This window comes from Herpailurus yagouaroundi, unplaced genomic scaffold (assembly GCF_014898765.1).
Source record: "Herpailurus yagouaroundi ecotype Mexico unplaced genomic scaffold, PumYag 191, whole genome shotgun sequence".
In the NCBI taxonomy this organism is placed as follows: domain Eukaryota; kingdom Metazoa; phylum Chordata; class Mammalia; order Carnivora; family Felidae; genus Herpailurus; species Herpailurus yagouaroundi.
The window spans coordinates 518,606-539,785 of record NW_024412422.1 but is presented as its reverse complement, the minus strand read 5'-3'; the positions used below and the strand labels follow the sequence as shown (position 1 = coordinate 539,785).

The 21,180-nt window shown below is 48.2% G+C and overlaps 1 protein-coding gene, 1 long non-coding RNA gene and 1 gene segment (V, D, J or C); 1 reads left to right on the top strand and 2 right to left on the bottom strand.

Annotated features, from left to right (window-relative positions):
* LOC121010132 (immunoglobulin lambda-1 light chain-like) overlaps positions 1–2,926 on the bottom strand; it is a 152,113-nt gene extending 149,187 nt beyond the window's left edge. For 3 of the 9 annotated variants that reach the window (XM_040443491.1, XM_040443490.1, XM_040443524.1), the window contains exons 1-2: positions 2,798–2,926; positions 2,353–2,643 (exon numbers count right to left, since the gene is read on the bottom strand). In XM_040443491.1, the coding sequence (XP_040299425.1) occupies positions 2,353–2,643; positions 2,798–2,843 (337 nt within the window). In that variant the 5' untranslated portion in view covers positions 2,844–2,926. Of the gene's footprint in view, positions 1–2,344; positions 2,644–2,797 lie in introns of all 9 variants that reach the window. The other 6 variants (XM_040443492.1, XM_040443494.1, XM_040443493.1 and 3 more) reach the window with 4 other exon arrangements.
* The window catches only part of LOC121010136 (uncharacterized), a 67,999-nt gene extending 56,229 nt beyond the window's left edge, over positions 1–11,770 (top strand). The window contains exons 3-4 of the long non-coding RNA XR_005781013.1: positions 8,377–8,505; positions 11,451–11,770. This is a non-coding gene — a long non-coding RNA (uncharacterized LOC121010136). The remainder of the gene's footprint in view (positions 1–8,376; positions 8,506–11,450) is intronic.
* The window catches only part of LOC121010111 (immunoglobulin lambda variable 3-9-like), a gene marked incomplete at its 3' end in the record, with an annotated part of 226,055 nt that overhangs the window by 153,133 nt on the left and 51,742 nt on the right, over positions 1–21,180 (bottom strand).

Sequence of the window (21,180 nt, the reverse complement as noted above, 5' to 3'; positions counted from 1 at the left end):
CCTCTCATGTGCATTTCTGCTAATGAGGAATCTATCAGAATCCTTGTCATTGTTCCCCTGAACCAACTGAGTTTCCTCTCCACTGGCTTTAAACTCTTTTTCTCTGCCTTAAACAATGTGGTATTGATGGGGATTTTGTGTAGTTTTTTCCTCTATTTCTTGTGCTTGGGGTTCTCAAGAATTTGGAATCTGTTGGTGTTGAATTTTCATGAAATTTAGAGCATTTGTGGCAATAACTCATCAAATATTCTTGTTTACCTCCACACCTTCACTCCCTGGGAACACAATCACTTGTGTATCCATGGCTGAAGTTTCCTACACTCAGTGCTGCTCTGCTCACTTTAAAGTCTTTTTGTGCCTTTTACTCTGCAGAGTCTGTGCTGTGTCCTCAGTTTCCCTCACGTCTCCTCCTCATGTCACCTGCTAATCTCAACCCTTGTGTTTGCAGCCTGAGATGTTGTCGTTTTCATCTCTGGAAGTTTGATTTGGATCCTTCAGTTTTCTTTTCTGTCTCCTCTTAGCATTTCTATCGTTCAGACTAAATTTGGATTAAAGTCTGCAACATCATCCTGGCTTCAACCTCCAGCCTTCTGTCCTTCCTGCAGCTTCCAGACCTGCCACTCTATGATTGCATGAACCATTTCTCAATGTCATTGTCTCTCTCTCCCACTGTCTCTGTGCATCACAGATAAATATACTCAGACATGTACATGATACACATTCTTTATTGGATCTATATTCTCCAGACAATACTAAGTAATGCACCTTATTAGCTATAACTCTTTGTTTATTAAACTGGTTTTATTTTAGAGGTCTCTTTAGGGTTCACAGTCCTCACCTCCTGTCTTATCAAAGTACATCCCATTGACATGACATCACTCACGTACATGATAAGGACGTCATAACATGGTCTCATCTCCCCTATCAGTTTTGCTTCTCACTGTCAAATGTTTTATTTGTACAGCCATTACAAATCAAACATATTGCTGTTATTTTCTTTAAGCACTTATCTTTTATAGACATTAATTAATAACATTATTATTAGTTATATTTATCATGTAGTAATAATTCCTGATGTTTTTTTATATTTTTGTGTAGCTGCCCATTTCCTTTTGTCATCCTTTCCTGCTGTCCAAGGGGGAATCCTTTCCTATTGCTTGTGCTGAGGGGCTGCAGGTGACCGGTCCTGTGAGGTTTGCAGTCTGAAAATGTTTTAGGTGCTCTTCAGTTTTCAATGACGTTTTCACTGAGTAAAGATCAAAGCTGATAGTATTTTCTATGAGGATTGTGAAGACATTGCTCCCTGTTCTTTTGCTTACATGGCTGTAATGAGAAATGTGCTCCCACCATGAAGTTGGTTCCTCTGTAGGGAACACATCGGTCCTCTCTGGCTGTGAGAAGGTCTGCATCATTGGTTTGTGGCAATTTCATTACAATGTGTGTTGTGCTGTCTCTCATGATCCCTGTGCCTCAGCATTGTTGAGCCTCTTGAATACATTAGTTCATGTGGTTCACCGAATTTGAAGCCTTTTGCAGATTACTTCTTAACTAGTTTGTTATTCAGTCTCGGTTCCTTCCCTGCTCTCCCTCTGCTCCTACACTGCACACCCTCTGGGTGGCGTGAAGTTGTCCTACAGGTACCTGGCTTATATTCATATTTTTAAGTGTTTGGCTCTGTTTCATTTTAAGTAGTTTATTTTTTTTTTAATTTTTTTTTCAACGTTTATTTATTTTTGGGACAGAGAGAGACAGAGCATGAACGGGGGAGGGGCAGAGAGAGAGGGAGACCCAGAATCCGAAACAGGCTCCAGGCTCTGAGCCATCAGCCCAGAGCCCGACGCGGGGCTCGAACTCACGGACTGCGAGATCGTGACCTGGCTGAAGTCGGACGCTTAACCGACTGCGCCACCCAGGCGCCCCTCATTTTAAGTAGTTTGAATTGCTTGACATCAGATTCACTCTTCTCCTCTTCTGCAGCATCCTATCTGCTGTCAATTTATCCAGTGTATTTTTAAATATCAGAGCGTTTCATTAGGGAGTTCTCAAAAGGTTTTGTCTTGAAAAATGCCATCCATATCTGCTCCTCACAATTCATTCAACCCTTCACCCACAGTAATGGAGGAAATCTAGTTCTAATGACTGTTTACGAATCCCCTGCTGATCCACACCGTGCAGAGTCTGTCTGGGGGGTGAAGAGTAAGGGGACAGACTCCAGACCTCAGATCGGGGGACCTGGGCCAACCTACTGATAGCTTTATGCACAGTATTCTTGGGGCAGGAGGAGAGTATGACACTGATGGGGAAGGGTTTGTGTCTCACTTCCCCATCTGCCTGTGTCACTGTGAGCATCACTACTGATGTCATAAGACTGACAGTAATAGTCAGCCTCGTCTTCGGCCCGGGCCCCGCTGATGGTCAGGGTGACTGTTTTCCCTGAACTGGAGCTAGAGAATCGGTCAGGGATCCCTGAGGGCCGCTCACTATCCTTATAAATGATCTGTATGGGGGCTTGACCTGGCTTCTGCTGGTGCCAATTGGTATATTTTTTCTCCATCATATCTCCAGAGCAGGTGATTCTAGCCGTCTGTCCCAGGGCCACTGACACTGAGGGTGGCTGAGTCACCTCACTGGAGGCCACGAATCCTGAAAAGACAAAAGAAGAGGGGTTGGCATGGGGTTCAGGGGATTATTCCAGGGACTCAATACTGAGACTGTGCCAGTCTGAGCTCAGGGTTCGGTTCAGGTACAGCTCAGGTCCTGTGGGGGCTGGGCGTGTGCAGGGTCCTGGGGACAGCACCTGTGCAAAGAGTAAGGAGGGGGAGCAGGAGAGGGGTCCAGGCCATGGTGGAGATGCCCAGAGCTGTGCCTCCTGAGACCCACAACACTGCTGGGCTCCACCCAGCCTCTCTTATTGCCTTCCAGGTCCTTGGGACTGTGATTGTTAGTACTTATGCAAATCTCCTCCATTTCTAGGGCTCCTAACTGATAAGCCACTTGTGAGGTCAGAACATGTGACTGAAGGGGGGAGCCCCAGCTTCCTCCAAACAGCTCTCAGGTCAGACCACCAGCCTTGGCATTCAAGGTGTGGAATCACAGTCACATTCATGGAATCAGACCACATGACAATGTTCTGAAATCATCCTGCTTGGAGTCTGGGCTTGCCTCCCTCTGTGGTCTTTCGGGAGCCTGGCTGTGGGGCTGGGATGGGCGCTCTGAGGGATACAGACAACACCTGATTCAGGGCAAGGTGGTCCTGTGGCCTCATTTTCTCCTCCTCCTGCATCATGTTTCCACTGCACCCCCCAGAGGCACTTGGCATGTCTTAGAATGTGGAGCGTTATCATTAGAATGTTTGTTCATCATTTTATCTGTGAGGGTCCACTTGTTCAACAACCACCGCTGTTGGAGATTCATCAGTCCTTCCAGTCTATTGTCACGTGGTACCTTCATCTCTCTGACACCCCCATCCTACAGCAGAGAAGCAATTGGCATTGTCTAGGCACTTTTTTCTTTTTTGTTTCATCAGTGTTAGATGAAATGGTACAGATTTTATGAGAAGCCATCCCTGACTTAAAAAACCACCATCAAGCTCCATGTCTTGTTAGGGTCCCCAGGGTTATGTCTTCCCACATGGGTGAGCTTTGGAGCCAGAGCCAGGGTCCCTGCAGGGAGCTGGACCCTGTCACTGAACCAAGGACAGCCCTGGGACCAGAGCTGTGGCGTCAGGTAGTGAGAATCCATTTCATTCTGGAGACGGCCTCACAGGGACACTGTGGATGCTCCTGCCTGGGACCAGGGACTCCGAGTGCCCCCTGAGACACTCCTGAGCCTGGATGCTGCAGCCCTGGGTCTGAGTGGTAGTAGGGAAGGAGAGGCAGAGGGTGAGTGGTCAGGGTGTTCTCCACATGCCTGTCACAGATGAGTCAGCTCCCTCAGGACACTGGTGGATGGGGTGGCGACCTGCATTTCCCAGGTGAGGAATTCACGGTGTCAACAATTTCATCAGTGTCCTGGGTGTCACAGTGTGTGTCAGCCTCAGAACAAGGCCCCTGCATCTTGTGGAGACAGGTCACATTGTCTGGATAGCTTGTGAGGACTGAACCCTGAACACCTGCTGCCCCCCAGGCCTGGTGTCCCTGTGAGGCTCCACCTGGGCAGCCCCAGCCTCGGTCCTGCTGCTCCTGCTGCAGCTCTGCTGCCCCCTGCTGGTGGAGGAGGACTCAGACCAGGAGCTTCCCTCCTGCAGGTCAGGTCACCCCAAAAGCACCTGTCACCTGAAAAAGGTTGTGGACCAGGGAGCCCAGCCTCCCCCAGGCAGCTGCCCCCCCTGCTCTCCCCAACCAGCACACACAGGTCACATACACGGTGCAGGAGGCAGGACAGGTGCGGTTCCTGTACTGGTCCCAGGGTTGAAATGCCCTGGACTAGCCCACTGTCTTCTTACAAAATGTAGACTGCAGGGTACAGTGTAGTGCATTTGAAAAGGGTCGGTGTCCAGATAAACCTGTGTGATGTCCCATGGCCACCAGATTCCTGTGTTAAGTTTCAAGACTGATGCTTCCCCAACCCAATTAGTGCAGATTTTCGTCAGTGGGAACAGGGGATACTTCTGGCATAAAGTTCCCTTTGTGCACCTAAATCTTTATTAGTATTATTATTTCTACTGCTGTTATTTTTATCCTAACCCACATCTCTTAGAATTTGGGGTGGGAGGATTTCTACATCAGCCCAGTTGGCAGGTGGGAGGACATTGGGAATCTGCTAATTCAGACCTGGTTCTTCAATTTCACACCATACACATCATACTTTGCTGAGTCCTTTCCATGGATTTCTGAAGAGGATGGACAAGAGACTCCCAGACCAGCTCTTACTCACAGAGACCCCACAGAGCCTCTGTTTAATGAATAAAGCTGTTAAAATTCTTTGTATCCTGTAACTCGAAACAGAAAATCATTTCTAACATCAGTATAGGCATCCTCATTTCACAGCACGTAAAGCCAAAGCCCAGAGATACTAGGTTCCCAGAAACACAGATAAAAGTGAGGTGAGGCCAGAAGGGGAGCCCAGGTGTCCTGGATTGAGACCCTGGGCCGTTTGGGTCAGAGGTTGACCAGAGGGGGTGGAAGGGAGGGTGAGGTCAAGGTAGGCAGCAGGGCTTGTGTCCCTGGACTCCCTTCCGTCCCCATCCTGACCTGGCCTATAAACGAGCCCCCTCAGCCTGCCTGTGGTGAGGTTCAGGGCGAGTGTGTCCCAGGTTAGAAGTGGAGAATCTGCAGGGATGGTGGCTTTGTCTGTGCAGGGACGTGGCCTGGGGGCTGCTGGGTTTATTCCTTATTATTGCTTGGTCCTCTCTCTCCTGAGCATGTGGTAGTGACAGGGGTCTCATGGCCACTCTGCTGGGGGCTGCTAAGGTATATAGTGGACCACAGGGCTTGTAGGATCAGCAGATTATGTGGCACATTCTCAGTGATCCTGCCCCCACAGCATCCCCTGGGCTGAGCTCAGGGTCAGGGTCATGCTCAGGGTCCTGTGGGGACTGAACCTGTGGGCAGCACCTGGGCAGAGAGTGAGGAGTGGGAGCAGGAGAGGGTCCAGGTCATAGCGGGGACCCTAGATTTCTGTCTCCTGAGCCCAAAGCTGAGCCTGGTCACCTCAAGCCTTCCTCATTCCCTCAGCGGTCCCTATGAAAATGCTCCTTCTCAGGCCGGTGGAGAAAATCTCTGTGCATCTGGGTGGGCTTCGTGGATCTGGTTTATGTGGAGCTGTGCTCACCTCTTGGCTCTCCTAGAGGAGCTCTTGTCACTCTGCATTGGAAAATTCTTTTTTTTTTTACTTTTCAAAAAATGTTTGTTTATTTTTGAGAGAGAGGAAGAGACAGAGCGTGAGTAGGGGAGGGGCAGAGAGAGGGAGACACAGAATCCGAAGCAGGCTCCAGGCTCTGAGCTGTCAGCACAGAGCCCGACATGGGACTCAAACTCATGAACCGCGAGATCATGACCTGAGCCAAAGTTGGACACTCAGCTGACTGAGCCACCCAGGTGCCCCTGCATTTGAAAATTCTTAAAATGTAGGGGAAAGGAGGGAGATGTGAAGGGCATTTCTGTATCAATTTCTGAAAATGTGTACTGTGAATATTTCTTTTCTGAGAGTGTGTGTTAAATACATGCGACATCAATTTTTTCATTCTACCTATTTGTGAGTGTTCAATTGCCTTCCCCAATGCACTGTCTGTTCCCTGTGAATGTTTCATGTTCTACATTGTGGATCAGAATTGGTGGGAATTTGTTCTGAACTTACACTTGGATTTTAATGTATTTTTATTTACATTAGGATTCTTAATTGCAGCATAGAGTTGGGTGTTGCTGTTAAACTCAGTTTCACAATCTGTCTTTTCATTGTATTTAGACCATTTCCTGGATGTGATTAGTAATTATCATTTCCATATAACATCATTGTATATAGTGTTTCTTTGTCCATATTCTCCATGTTCCTTTTTCCATTTCTGTCTTTTTTTAGTTAAAGGAGCATATTTTATGATTCCATTTTATCTCTCTCTCTCTTTTTGGCTATTAGCTGTACCTGTGACTGTCATATTTTCCTGACTCATTCCCCCATGTCACACAGAGTGTCAGATCCTTAGTACAAACTTCTCTCTCTTCTCCGCATCTTTGCTGTAATTCACAAATGTTACTTTTACCTGTATTATAAATTCCAACATACACAGGTATTAGATTTGTTTTAGATAGTGAATTATCTTTAAAGGAGATTTAGATACTAAAAAATTCCTAGTATTTTTTCCCAGTAGTTAGCATTTGTGATTTTTAAATTTATTTTGTAGAATCAGATTCTTTCTGGAATCACTCCTTTCTTCCTGAGGGGTGTCCACTACTATTTCTTGTATATCTGGCTGGCTGATGATCAATCCTGCCACTTTTTGTGTGTAGGAAATTTTTTATTTAGCCTTAATTTTTAAAAGATATTTCCCTGGGTAAAGAATTAAGTTGTTTTCCTATTTTCAGTATTTTAAAGATGTTAATATGCTATCTTTTGCTTGCACTTCTACTGAGAAATTTGCTAGAATCCCTCCCTGTCTTTCCCTGAAACCTGTGTGCCTTCTCCTTCTGGCAGCTTTTAAGCCTGTCTCTTTTCCCTGCCATAAACAATTTGATATTGATGGGTGTTGGGTTTTTTTGTTTGTTTTTGTTTTATTTTATTTAACTATTTCTGTAGTTGAATTTTGTTGAGCTTTGGGATCTGTGGGTTTGGGTTTTCATCATATTCAGAAGATTTTTGGCCAATATTTCATCACAAATATTTCCATCCTCTGCACCCCATCTTCTTCTCTTTGGGGACACAATCACATCGTATTACATCGCTGTAAGGTCGTCCTATAGCTCGGTGATTCTCTGTTCACTTTTTTTTAATGTTTGTTTTTATTTTTGAGAGGGTGAGAGACAAAGTTTGAGCAGCGGAGGGGCAGAAAGAGAGGGAGACACAGAATCCAAAGCAGGCTCCAGGCTCTGAGCTGTCAGCACAGAGCCTGACATGGAACTCGAACTCACAAAGTGTGAGATCATGACCTGAGCCGAAGTCAGATGCTTAACTCACTGAGCCACCTGGGTGCCCCAACTGTTCACTTTAAACAGAGAATCTGGGGCGCCTGGGTGGCGCAGTCGGTTGGGCATCCGACTTCAGCCAGGTCACGATCTCGCGGTCCGTGAGTTCGAGCCCCGCGTCAGGCTCTGGGCTAATGGCTCAGAGCCTGGAGCCTGTTTCCGATTCTGTGTCTCCCTCTCTCTCTGCCCCTCCCCCGTTCATGCTCTGTCTCTCTCTGTCCCAAAAATAAATAAACATTGAAAAAAAAAATTAAAAAAAAAAAAGAGAATCTGTTTTCCATTTTGCAGTGTCTGTGCTGTGTCTTCAGATTCCTTCAAGTGTTCTTTATCTTGTCGTGTCTGGTGTTAATCTCAACCTTGGTATTTTTTATTTTATTATTTAAAAATTTTTTATTTTATTTTATTATTTAAAAAATTTTAATTCTAATGAGGATAACATACAGTGTTATATCAGTCTTAGGTGTACAATATAGTCACTCAATAATTGTACACGTTACTCAGTGCTCATCCTGATAAGTGTACCCTTAATCCCCTTCACCTGTTTCATCCATCCCCTGACCCAGGTCCCCTCCGGTAACCATGTGGTTGTTCTCTACAGTTAAGAGTCTGTTTCTTTGTTTGTCTTCCCCCACTTTGTTTCTTTGTTTTGTTTCTTAAATTCCACATGAATGAAATCATATTCTACCCTTGGCTGTTTACATCATAGTTTTCATCTTACTTTGATTGGAATTTTTAATTCTTCCTCTCTGTCTTCTCTTAGCATTTCGATCATTCAGACTGAATTTGGATTAGAGTCTGCGACATGGTTCTTACTGGAATCTCCAGCCTTCTGTCCTGTCCTGTAGCGACTAGACCTGCCGCCCCACAACTGTGTGAGCCACTTCTCATTGTAAGTCTCTCTCCTCTGTCTCTCAATAAATGAGACATGAGTCCTACTGGATGTGTGTTCTCTGGAGATTCCTAAGTAATGCACCTTATTAGCTCTTACTCTTTGTTGTTACAATGGTGTGATTTTAATGGTTTCTTTTGGTTTATGGTCCTCACCTGCTAACTGGTCAAATTACCTCCTGGGAACATGACATCATTCACATGCACAATAAGGACATCATAACACAGTCTCATCTCCCCCATCATGTCTGCTAATATTTTCATGTATTTTATTTTTGTCTCTAACATAAATCACAGTATATTATTATCATTATTATTTTATTTAAACACTTGAGGATTTTCTACAGGCAGTAACCATAATAAAGTTCTTATATTTATGCTTGTTCTTAGGATATCTGATACTTCATGCATCTTGTATAGTTTCACTTTCCCTCTGCTACCCTTTCCTTCTGTCCAAGGGATGTCCTTTACTGTTGCTTTGCTGAGGGTGTGTGGGTAATCAGTTCTATGAGGCTTTGCAGTCTGAAAAGGTTTAGTTTGTCTTCCCTTTTCAATGACATTTTCTATGGGTAAAGACCAAAGTTGACAGATATTTTCTTAGGATTGTGGAGACATTGCTCCCCTGTTCTCTTGCTTATGTGTCTGTAATGAGAAATGTGCTCCCACCATGAAGCTCATTCCTCTGTAGGGAACACGGCTCCTCTCTGGCTGCAAGAGTGTCTGCATCACTGGTTTGTAGCAGTTTCATCACAATGTGTGCTGTGCTGGCTCTTGTGTTCCCATGCCTGAGCTTTGCTGAGTTTCTTGTATGTATTAGTGCATGAATTTCACCAAATTTGAAGCCATTTTTGCTATGATTCTTCAGATGTGTTTTCAAGGCACCAGCTGGTCTCTAACTTCTTTCCCACAATTTCTAAGTCACACAAACTTAAGGCTGTGGGAAGTTGTTTTACACATGCTAAAATTTTATTGACTTTTTGTAGCTTTTCCCCTCTGTATTTCATTTTGAATGCTTTCTACTGCTATGATGTCAAGTTCACTGATCTCATTTTCAGCATCTAATCTGTTGCTAACCTCATCCAGTGTTGTTGTTGTTGTTGTTGTTGTTGTTGTTGTTGTTGTTGTTTTCTATGTCAGATTATGTTGTTTCTGTTAGGGAAGTTGTAAAGTTTTGGTCTTTGAAAAATGGCTTCTATATGTTCTTCTAACTGGTTGAGTCACATACACACCCACAGAAACCAATGAAATATATTCATAATAACTGTGCGTATTCTCTGCTGGTCTACCTTCTCCCATGCTACCTGGAGAGTAGAGTGGGGACTTCAGATCTGGAGACCTGGGCCAGACCCACTCATTGCTTTGTGCACAGGCCTCCTGGGGCTGCAGGAGCGTGTGACACAGAGGGGGAAGGGGTTTGTGTCTCACTCCCCGTCTGTTTGTGTCACTGTGAGCACTATCAGTGTCCCACACCTGACAGTAATAGTCACCCTTGTCCTCAGCCTGGGCCTCACTGATGGCCAGGGTGACTGTGTTCCCGGAGTTGGAGCCAGAGAATTGGTCAGGGATCCCTGAGGGCCACTTGCTATCATAATAGAGAATCAGCATGGGGGCTTGGCCTGGCTTCTGCTGGTACCATTGAACACTTCTACCTCCAAAGTTGTTTCCCCCACAGGTGATCCTGGCTGTCTGTGACAGAGTCACGGACACTGAGGGGGGTGCTGAGTCAGCACATAGGAGGCCACGGAACCTGCAAGAGAGAAAAGAAAGGTGGTTTTCCGGTGCTGGGTCTCATCCCCAGGAGAACCCCACCTGCCTGGCCTGAGTTCAGGGAGTCTCTGGGTTTCCAGTTTCCCAAGTCCCATCATCTCAGCCCCTGATGCTCATGGGCCTGGCTGGTGGATGGAGCCTTTGAACATCATCTAACTTTTCCAGGCAGGTGCAGTGCCTCAGGGTCACAGAGCCAGTGGACACTTGAGGGACTGTCACTCTCCCCCACCCCTAGCCCCTCATCCTGCAGCAAGGTCATGATCATCTTTCCCACAACAGGCAGCCCCTTGCTTAGCTCAGAGTCAGGTCCTGGATTGCCCCAGATCCCTGGGGCCGCAGTGAATGTGAGCCTGTGGACAGCACCTGTGCAGTGAACGAGGAGGCCGAGGAAAAGAGGACTCCAGGCCATGGTGGAGGTGAAATGATTCTGTTCCTTAAGTCGCAGGCCCCGAGGCTGGCAGGACTTTCCCCAGGCCTCTTTTATCCCCTTGCTAGAGAGACGTGGTGGACATGCAAATCAGCCAGGGTGAGGGGGCTGCTCACAGGCGGGAACTCTGTGGTTTGAGAGAGGCCAGAGAGGGGAGGGACGGCCCTGCAGACCTACCCTCAGTCCGGGGATTCTGCTTCACCCTCTGATCGCATAGTCTGGGGTGCACAACTCCATTCCCCTCCATGTCCTGACCTCACTCCTGGGCTGACCTGTCCTGGCTGAGCTCAGAAGTGGAATTTGTCTGTATTTTCTGAACCCGTGATAACATGTTTACTCTACAGACACTATAGGAGGTTTAAGTCAGTGGGGTTGCTGAGCCATATCTCTGTTGGGGAACACCAGAACCTAAATAAAATTCTTCCCTTGTCAAGTGCACATGGAATTTTAAGGCGTCATTGAGGTGCTGTAAGTGTCTGTCCATGGGGTGAGGGGGAAAGGGGGAGCTTCTGGGACAGGTCATAGCCTCAGTATCCACAAGGTGCACTCGGTGTCGAGGACAGATCCAGTCCTTGGGCAAGGTGTGACAGTGACTGAGTTGAGCAGAAATGAGGTGAGTGGAGAGGCGGGAAGTACTGACCTGTGTTAGAGAGAGAAGCAAATCTACACAACACAGTTCTAAGAGACATGGATGCAGAATTTTATATCAGCGTCAGAGGAGATCCTGTAGAAACCTACACCTTTTCCCTCAGGTCTCACATCCAGATGGCCAACGCTTCCTGCGTGATAGAAGCCCTGATGCCAGGCTCACCCCATCTCCAGGTGCTTTGCCAGGTGATCTCTGCTGTCCCCTGGTGGCCACTCCACACTGACTCTGGGAGGCTCGGGGAACTCCTTTGTCCAGGTGATGAAGAACCCACAGCTCAGAACCTGATTCGCTGATCCCTTGACTGCTGGCTCCAGAGGAGGAATTGCTCTTTTCTCCAATGCCCTGTCAGCCTCAAGACCAGGCAGGAGGAGATCAGATTATCCATGAAAACAAGAACAGGCTCATCTGAGGAAGACAAGGTAAGGCCCATCTGAAGTATCACTGCTCATATCTCTGGGGACACGGGTGGTCATGGGTGTGGTTCTTGGGCTTAGCAGTAGGGACACAGGACGCAGCGACAGCCCCTTACTGGTGCTGGCTGCTGGTGCATCAAAATAGGGCCATTCCAAAGACAGAGACAAGAGAACCCTCACCCAGAAAACATTTATCGAGACCCACTTTGGTCTGACACAATCATCCTGGGAGATGATTGTGAACAAGACACAGATCTTTCTCAGAGATTCCATCTTGTGGTTGGAGCAGGAGAGTGGTCCCAGTTGCTCTGGTGGCACAGCAGAGTCTCCAGCCCCTTCTACCTGTATCTTATCTTCATATGCATTTAGTAGCCACACTGTTACTATTCTGGGGTCCCTCTTGACCAGGATTGACCTTGCAAGCCAGAAATGGCTCATGGTTGGTCAGTCAGCTGGGATCCTTTCTGGGGACTTGTCGTCTTGTGAATGAGAGAAGTAGACTGGATATACAGTGCCTTTCCTCTTTACATGGATGTGATAGCTGGAGCGGCTGCAGCCATCCTGAGGACTACAGTATAAAAATAAAAGCAAAGCTCCATAGTAGGGATGGTGGAACAGACAGAGAGGATTTGGTGCATCATGGAACTGGTGAGTACTTGGAGAGTCACCCTCTGATTCCAGATTTACTTTTTGTGGTAGAGAGATAGTCTCCTGACTATTTCTGCCTCTAATAGTCATGTGTCTGCTTGGCAGTAAAAAAATTCTACCAATTAGTATGATAATTAACACAAAAGAATCAGCTAAAAAGTAATAGTGGAAGGAATTTGTAGTTGTAGATGATGTGCAGAACATTAATTGAGATCAGACAGAAATGACAGGCAGGTGGTGTGTGGTGAGAAGTTGGAGGAGGAATCTCTGGAGAGGTGACTTCAGGGCTGTTCTCATTCTGGGAGGAAGGGACACATAATAATAAGTGTGCTCACGAGAGCAGAGTCTGTGTCCTGCTGGGAAGAGTCTGGTTTGTCTGAGGATGAAGGACCAGTGAGAAAATATGTTGTTTATGATTCAAAACTAGCTCTGTTCCAAGGTGACATTTTCTCATAAGTTAAAAGTTTGGGGACAGGAGTGACGTGTTGTCAAAATCATCCCTGCTGTGGTTTCCAGGTGGGGTGAAGCATGAGGGAAGTTCCTGTGTGAAGTCCTGTGCACACAGAAGAAGAAACAGGAGCAGTTTTGTAGGGGACAGTCATCGGGGCTTATCTGCTGGGTCACCTGGTTGAAATATGGCAGTGGCCGTGTCACAAAGGCTCCACCTTCCCCTCATCTTCCTTCAGCCTCTCTGACTCCTGGGCCACATGTGTATGTTTAGCCTGCGAAACTCCTGTGACATATCCTTTACATTATCTATGTATGTACCTACGTATGAATATACTGGTGAACATGTGTGTACACGTGTACTTATGTGTATACTGTATGTGTGTATGTAGATATCCATTGCATGTGTGTCTTCTGGAGGTTCTAGACTCTGACTTGGGACCCCAAACGTGCTTGATGGAATCCTTTGTATGGCAGGAGCCATGTAGTTGCATTTATCACCAATGACAATGTGGGCGAGGTAACCATAATGAAATGGAAGCAAATTAATAATCAGACTCGTTTGACAGGGATCACTGGTGTTGGCTAGTTAATGATGCTGCTCCTAGAACTGACAAACATGGGCAGCCTACCAACTACTTGTTATTTTGAATGCTACTGAATCTTAGTAGAGGCTGTATTCTGACTATGAGCCACTAAGTAACCCCATGACCTGAGTCAGCTATGTAAACTGGGTGTTATATAACCAACCATGCAGGGACTGGGCTTTCACAGCAGCTCTCCATCATCATGCAGAAGAGGTAAATTGAAGATCAGAGTTCACCAGGTCCTGAAGGCACAGGTTAAATGCATGAGGAACAAGTCAGAGTGTGTCCATGACCCCATCTCCTGTTGTTATCCCACACATGACAGGAGTAGTAGCCTTGCCCTCAGTCCAGACCCTGCTGACAGTAAGGTGGCCATGATCCCTGAGTTGGAGCCAAAGACTCAGTCAGGTGTCGTTGGGTTCCTTTGGTGTTATCACAAATGAGCATCTAGGGTTCCAGTGCACAGCATAGTATTCTACTTGTCTCTCTGTCAGGTGATGGTGGCCAGCTCTCCCAGAAACATCAAAATTGAAAGCAGTCCAGTCAGCTCATGGAGGTCATAGATCCTGCAAGAAGGAGGGGAGAGGTGGGCTTGAGGAAGAAGGGCTCACTCCCAGGGGTCCCAATCTGAAGCTGTACCTGGGCTAGTTCAGGGTTTGGGGCGGGTCCACTCGGGTCCTGTGGGGGCTGAGCCTGCAAGCAGGACCTAGGGCAGCACGTGTGCAGAGAGTAAGAAGGGGGAGCAGGAGAAGAGCCCAGGCCATGGAGGAGATGCCCCAGAGCTCTGCATCCTGAGACCCCACAACAGGGCAGGGCTCTCCCAGACCTTCTTATACTTCAAGGGCAGAGCCTGCCCAGCTGGAAAGCAGACCAGCCCTCATTGGCCCTCTGACGATGCCAGTGGAGGTTTTGACAGAAATCAGGACCCAGAAAAACCGAAAATAGCATTCCTACCCCATGTTCCTACAATCAGTGCCACAAACGACTCTCCAGGTGACGATTGCTAATTTAGGGCCTCCATGGAGGGTGTTGCCACAGCTCTGCCCTGTGACATTATCACTGGTTCAACCTTTATTCAAGCCTCTGTCCCTTCTCTGTTCTGCCCAGGGTCATTGCAGACAGATCCAGCTCTGCCTAGGGGGCAATAAGTCCTTGAGTCCAGAAAAGGTCTGCTATGACAGCTCAATGTCTATCATAAGGTTCTTCTTTTGGCCCATGTCTCTATGATCGGCTTTCTCAGTGGAGGTTAGAGAGTCCATCGAGGTCCCTGAAGCTGTTGGTATTGGTAGAAATGAAAGTCAGAGACTGGCCAGGTTCTGCAGGAATGTCCTACACAGTTGGATACTGACGTTTCTGACAGTGTTCCTGGTCTGGCCTCCTCTGCAGGGCCTGGGCATGGGGCCGAGGGAGTGTCCCCCTCACTGTGGGTTGAGCTGTGGTGTAGGGTGGGCAGAGAAATGGGAGAGCAAGGAGGTCTAAGCTGGAAGGATCAGAGAGAGGGAAGGGGCTGCCTGAGAGAGGGAGGGAGAGGTCTGAACATGCTGGTGGAGGTGCTGGACCAGGGACGGGCCAGGCTCTGTCTCTCCCTGGATCTTGGTCCAGCATGGGCACCTGTTCTCTGAGCTCCCTCCATCTGCAACCTATCCCTCCATGCTCTCGGGGTGACCCCCACATGGGCAGGAGGTCCCATAGGTCTGGTCCTCAGACACTACATCTCCCGTCCCTGCCCACGGAGAGGTCTGTGTCTTCCCTCTGGAGTTCAATGAACTTCTTCGTTTTCATTTTGTCCCTCATGTTTGGATCTGAGGACTGAGATCACCTGTGGCTGGGTGTCTATTAGATCTAGAAATCCTTGCCCAGAAGGGTAAGGATGTAAATAATCACTCAGGGCACTGGAAAATGCATTAGGAGCTAAACAGTTTGCTCCCCTGGGCAAACATTCTCATCTGGGTAAACAGCTTATTAAATAAAAGTTTACTGATCAAGACTGGTTTGATGACTGCCCCCTTGAGAGGGTCCACCAGTCCTATGCTGTTATGTCACAGAAGTGACCCACGTCAGGCTGCTCCTTCCTTGAAAGACCTGCCTCACGCCCCTCATGTGCACATCCTGAAACCCTGCACACACTCCCCTCACCTGCCGGAGACGTTCCTGAGACTCTGCCTGGGGGTTTTCTCCTGAGCACTAACGGACTTGGTGTGCGGGATGAAGTGGTTTTCGGGTGATCTTTTGGGAATGAGCACCTGCCCATCAGCAGGTGCTCGTGCCTGTTCAGGTTGCCATGGAGAAGACAGAGCCCAGACAGGACTGAGGACTGGCTCCATCGCTGGGGGAGTGAGGGCAGGGCCAGTCTCTGTGTGGAAGGCTCTGTCCCGCTGGGTGTGACCAGGGCGAGCTGTGTGAGCCAGGCTGGGGGAGCAGGTTTGGGTCCCCCTTCACCTGTCTGTGTCACTGTGAGTCACTGAAAACTGCTCCCACTGCCATGGTAGGTGGCAGAGTGGCAGTGAGCTTTGCCCTGGGCCTGGGCCTGAGTTATGGTCAGGATGGCCTGGTCCTTGAGTTGGAACTTGAAAATTGGTCAGGGATCCCTGAGGGCAGGTTGCTGTAATGATAGATAATTTCCAGGGGTGTCTAGCTTGGCTTCTGCTGGTGCCAGTGGACATATGTACTTCCCATGTGTTTTCCCCCACGTGTGATCCTGGCCGTCTCCTTCATAGTCACTGACAGCGAGGGGGTTGAGTCAGCTTGTAGGGGCCATGGAGCCTGTGAGAGAGAAAAGGAGAGGTGGGCTTCCAGATCTGGTCCAATCCCCAGGAGTCCCCTACCTGCCTAGCTCCAGGGATTCTCTGCAAACCCCAGGTTTGCCCCCTCTCATCAATCTCATTCCCAGAATCCCATGGGCCTGACTGGTCCATGGGGCCTTTGAACAAATTGAAAAACAGGCCTTTCCCAAGGTAGAGGCAGCCTCTCTGGGCTCACACAGAGCCAGTAAGTGCAATGGGGGTGTTACCCCTGCAGCCCCTCATCCTGCAGCAGGGTCATGAGCATCCTGCCTCACATGCTGAGCTCAGAGCCTGGCCAGCCTTGTCCCATGGCCCTGAGTTGAGGTGGGTGTGAGCTGGGTGCAGCACCTGTGCAGTGGCCAAGGAGGCTGAGGAGGAAAGGTGTCTAGAACATGGTGGAGGTCTCCCGAATCTGCTCCCGAGGCCCAAGGCCGGGCAGGATTCTCTCCTGGCCTCTTATCCCTTCCTGGGGAGACCTGGAGGTTATGCATCAGCCACCTCAGGGGCTGCTACTGAGGATCTTTGTGGTTTCAGAGAAGAGCTCAGCCTCAGGGGACACAGAGAGGAGGGGGTGGCCTGTGCAGACCCACCCTCATTTCAAGGGATTCTGCTTCACCCTCTGGTATCATAGTCTGGGCCTGATATTTGCACCCCAGTTTGTGATCTGGTGTCAGTCCTGGGCTGGCCTGACCGTTGAGAACTCAGAGGTGGAGTTTACCTTTAGTTTCTGAACACCCTCTATGGGAAACACTATGGTGCTCACACAGGTGCAGGTCCTACCCCGGGTCATAGCTTGTGGGCCACAGAGGTAAAAAAAAATTCCTCCTCTATCAAGAGCACATGGATTTTCCAATGGCATCATGGTGGTGTCATATCTGCTCTTGGCCAGGAGCTTCTATGGCAGGTCATAGGTGCTGTGCCTTGGTATCCCCATTTTGTAGTTAGGAGTAGGAAGAGATCAGATGCAAAAAGCAATATTGCCATATAAGAGAATGAAAGGGGGCTTCAAAGTTTAGTTACTCTTCAAGGGAATGTTTGTCACTATTAAGTTGTCTTCAGTTTGGGAAAAATTTGTAATAAACATCTGAATTTATTAATTTAGTTGAAATTAGTTTATTGAGAAAATCACCATGTTGCAGGCACTGGGAAAGGGAAGAAGAGGATTTTTCAGTCTCCTCTCCCTTCACTGAGGGAGTTTAGTGGAGGGAGAAGGTGGGAGGATCTTCCAGCAAGGAGGAGCAGCTGTGTCTGGTACGGGCTGTCAGCACAGGGTTGGAGGAAGGAGGAAACATGTGATCACAGGGAAGACGGATGTTTGTGGACAGTGACAGGACATTAGTCTCATGAGAGTGGGCCAGGGCATGGGTTGGGGGGAGACAAAGTGCCTGAGCTGTATTGGAGAAATAGGCAATGTCTTCATGAGCAGGGTCTGTCACACACATACCCTGAAATTTATACCTAAGAGTGAAAGATGACATTATAGGCAAATGACAAATGACCTGGTTAGAGGATCTGAAAGAACAGGAAAACCAGAGGGACCTGGGATTCTACCTGAGTTCAGGGCCAGTGTGGGGTTTCTCCTGAGGTGAACATTTCTGGGTACAGAGGGTGAGGTCAGGTATGGTAAGAGGCCATTTCCAGGTAGTAAGTCAGGTTCTCTTGGCAGCTGGTAGGCACATTGAGAGGCCTCTAGGAGGAAGATGCTGACATAGGAACAGGTTAGCCTGGGACCTCCCAGTGGGGGCTGAGGCCACTCAGGGCAGTGGTTATTATCCCTCCTCACCCCCCTAAACAATCTAAAGCCACAGGGAGACTAGGGTGCTACATGTGCCTCTGGTCCTGGTCCCCTGTCTGGGGTCCCACGTAGGTGACCTGTCACTGCTTTACCAATGCCCTCACAGATTGGCTGAGCTGAGCAGGAACATGTGTTAGAGGTGTACCTGAGTGGGAAGGGAGGCAGGGAAATGACTGCAGGTCCCCATTCCCTGAGAGGGAGAGACAAAAAGATGGTGGCAGGTGTGAGGAAGCAACAGTCACCTGCACCATGTGAGGAAGGCCGCTCGGCTGAGAGGGGATGTAGGACAACCTCAGCCAGAATGTTCCAGGTTCTGAAGGAGACAGCTTCTTCCTCTCAGTTCTGGCAGGTGTCTATGGGGAATGCTGCTGTACTTGGTCATGGGACGATCTGAGGGCTAGGGAGGTGCCAGTCCATTCATTGTCATGTTGATAAGAAAGGCTTGGTGAGAATATCCAGATTATAATCCTTTAGAGGGACCTTTTGTGATCCCAACTGGAAAAATCCCTGGAAATATGATTTCAACCAGAAATCATCTTTTTCATTCATTGGGTCAATAACTAAACTGTAGATGAAATATTCCAATCATACATGCCATGCTTTTGTGAGGAGAAAAAGATTTTCAGTTCTGTGTCTCCCCACTCCATGGAGATATTGCCCTGATTCAAGGCAGAAGTGGACATGGGGGAAGCTTGTGTTTCCTTCTTAATTAATTCATCACCTGTCATTTTGACCTTATGAAATTGCTCTAAAAATCACAAGTCAAAGAATCATGAAGAGAAATTATTTATGATAGAGATGTATTCAATTCTTGGAAAAGACCTCTCCCCTCCAAGTGCCAGGTAAGGCCTGAATGCAGATGAAGCCACCACACAGGGTCAGCATGGGGGTGGGTGTGAGTACCTGTGGGTCAGACCTGAGCTAAGGGTCAGACCTGCTAGTGCAGGAGATGGGATTTGGGGCAGTGGAGGACAGTTGTGCCAGAAGGAAGACCCCTAGGTGGGATCCAACGTAGTGTCTGCACTTTTTCCACAGTTCCTGTTAAACCTAAGGAGGGAAGGGCCTGGAGCAGCAGGGACCTGGTTCCTGCTTTATGAAGTGTCTGTCAGTCCTTAGGATGTGGGACATCTCATCCAGGAACCAGAGGAGACACAGCCTTGTGGGGCCCATCCAGGATGTCTGTTACTAAGGAGAAGAGGAATTCCCGGGACTGTGCTGTCTGAGACAGGTGTCTCCCTTCCTCAATGACATGTGATTACATCTGAGGCCTGTGTGATGTATAATGTACAATGACATCCTAAATCTTTATTATATACTATAAACCTGACTCCAGTCCCAATAGTCAGAATAGCCATCCCCCCTCACCACTGTTCATTAGGATAAACAGACCAGAGGATGGAGAACCTGCTGGATTCTCCCACCCTGGAGGGTCAGGCCAGGACCAGGGAGGTCACCTGATCCTAAGGCCTGACCAGCAGCTGCTCAGAGATGTAGGGAGAATGAGAGCCAGGCCATGGCAGGAGGGTTTGTGTCCCACTGCCCATCTTTACCTATCACCTGAGTCACTGATAGGCACTCCTACCGCCACATTAGGTAGTTCAGCAATGGTCAGTCTTGTCTTGGCCCTCAGTCCTGGTCATGCTCAGGGAGGCTATGTTCCTAAGTTCCATCCTCAGATTTGGACCCAGATGGTTGCTCATATCTGTATGTATAACCAGCTTGGGACCAGGCTTGCCTTCTGCTGGTACCAAGATGCACGTTCACGCATGAGCTTATCCCCAGAGCTGAGGATCCTGGGCTTCCCCAGGGCCACTGACAGGGATGGAGGCAGCCTCAGATCAGGGGAGGCATGGAGCTCGTAAGACAAGAGAGGAGAGGGGCTTGGAGGAAGAAAGGGAGGCTGGATCAGAAGCGACTGGCCCCAGCCTGGAAGGGAGGGAATAATGTGGACACAGGTGAGTGCAGGGCCCTGACCCCATGGACCCTGGATGGGAGAGAGCAGGGCACCTGTGTCTCACATTGTGTCTCCCTGTGGGCCTCCCACCTGTGTGGGAGCAGCCAGGGATCAGGAGTGAGGCCACACAGAGTGTGGACCTGGGACTAAGAACACTGCAGGCTCACCTGGGAGCTGTTCCACATGCAGATGCCTGGGCCCCACCCCGACCTGCTGCACCTGCAGCTACATCTTGTGGAGACGCCCCCCTCCCACCCTGTCAGGGGACTGTGTGCTCACTGAGCTTCACAAGCTGAAGTCTAGGCCACTGTGGAAAATCTCACTTCCTCTGCTTATCTCCTATTTGGCCACCTGGGACATGGGGCTTAACTGTCCTGCTCTGGTCAAGTGGGCTTGATTCAGATTCTAGATCCTGTAGTGATGTGGAAAAAATTAAAGAATAGACTATTTCACCAGCCACATGGAGTGTGTGCTGTGGATGGGCTGAGACCCCAGGGAATATGGGCTGCATGGCTCTAGTGGCAGAGAATGTGCCTTGTCTGCTTTAGGCTCCTCCTGGGGATGAATCATCAGGAAAAGTGGGGGAGGCACTGCCTGGAGTGAATCATGGTGACTATTATGGAGGAGCTGAATTTCTAGTGCACAATTGGGGCAAGAAGAGTGTCTCTGGATTCAGAAGATCCCCTAATACTCCCTGGGTCTGCATTACAGTCATAAATGCACCACAATCCAATTCAGCAGGTCTGCTAATGGACTAACTTTCCAGAATGAAGGTCTAGTCCTACCAACGGGCAGCAATGGCGACTAGCTCAGGTATTTGCTGTGGGAAGGGGATATGGGGTGAGTAGTGAAGATGGAAATTATAGACACCCCTCTGAGCACAGGGTAGTCACAGAAATGAGCAGCATAGAAGTAACATGTGTTTCTTCCTAATGTTGTAGGGTGTGTTTGGATATATATTGACCATAAGTTTCTGTTCTATTCTCCTGTCTCATCCCATTATCATCTAACATCAGATGTGTTAACAATAGTTAACTTTATATCTCAATATTGAAGTTATATGATATCAAATCATCTGGAACAAAAATAAATATCCCAGCAGAGAAAAATGTATTTTGTATCCTCTTAAAGGCTGAGCACATTTGTGGGGACTGGACATGCACATTGGGGATCTGGGGGAGAAACCCTAGCTCTGTGTGTATACAG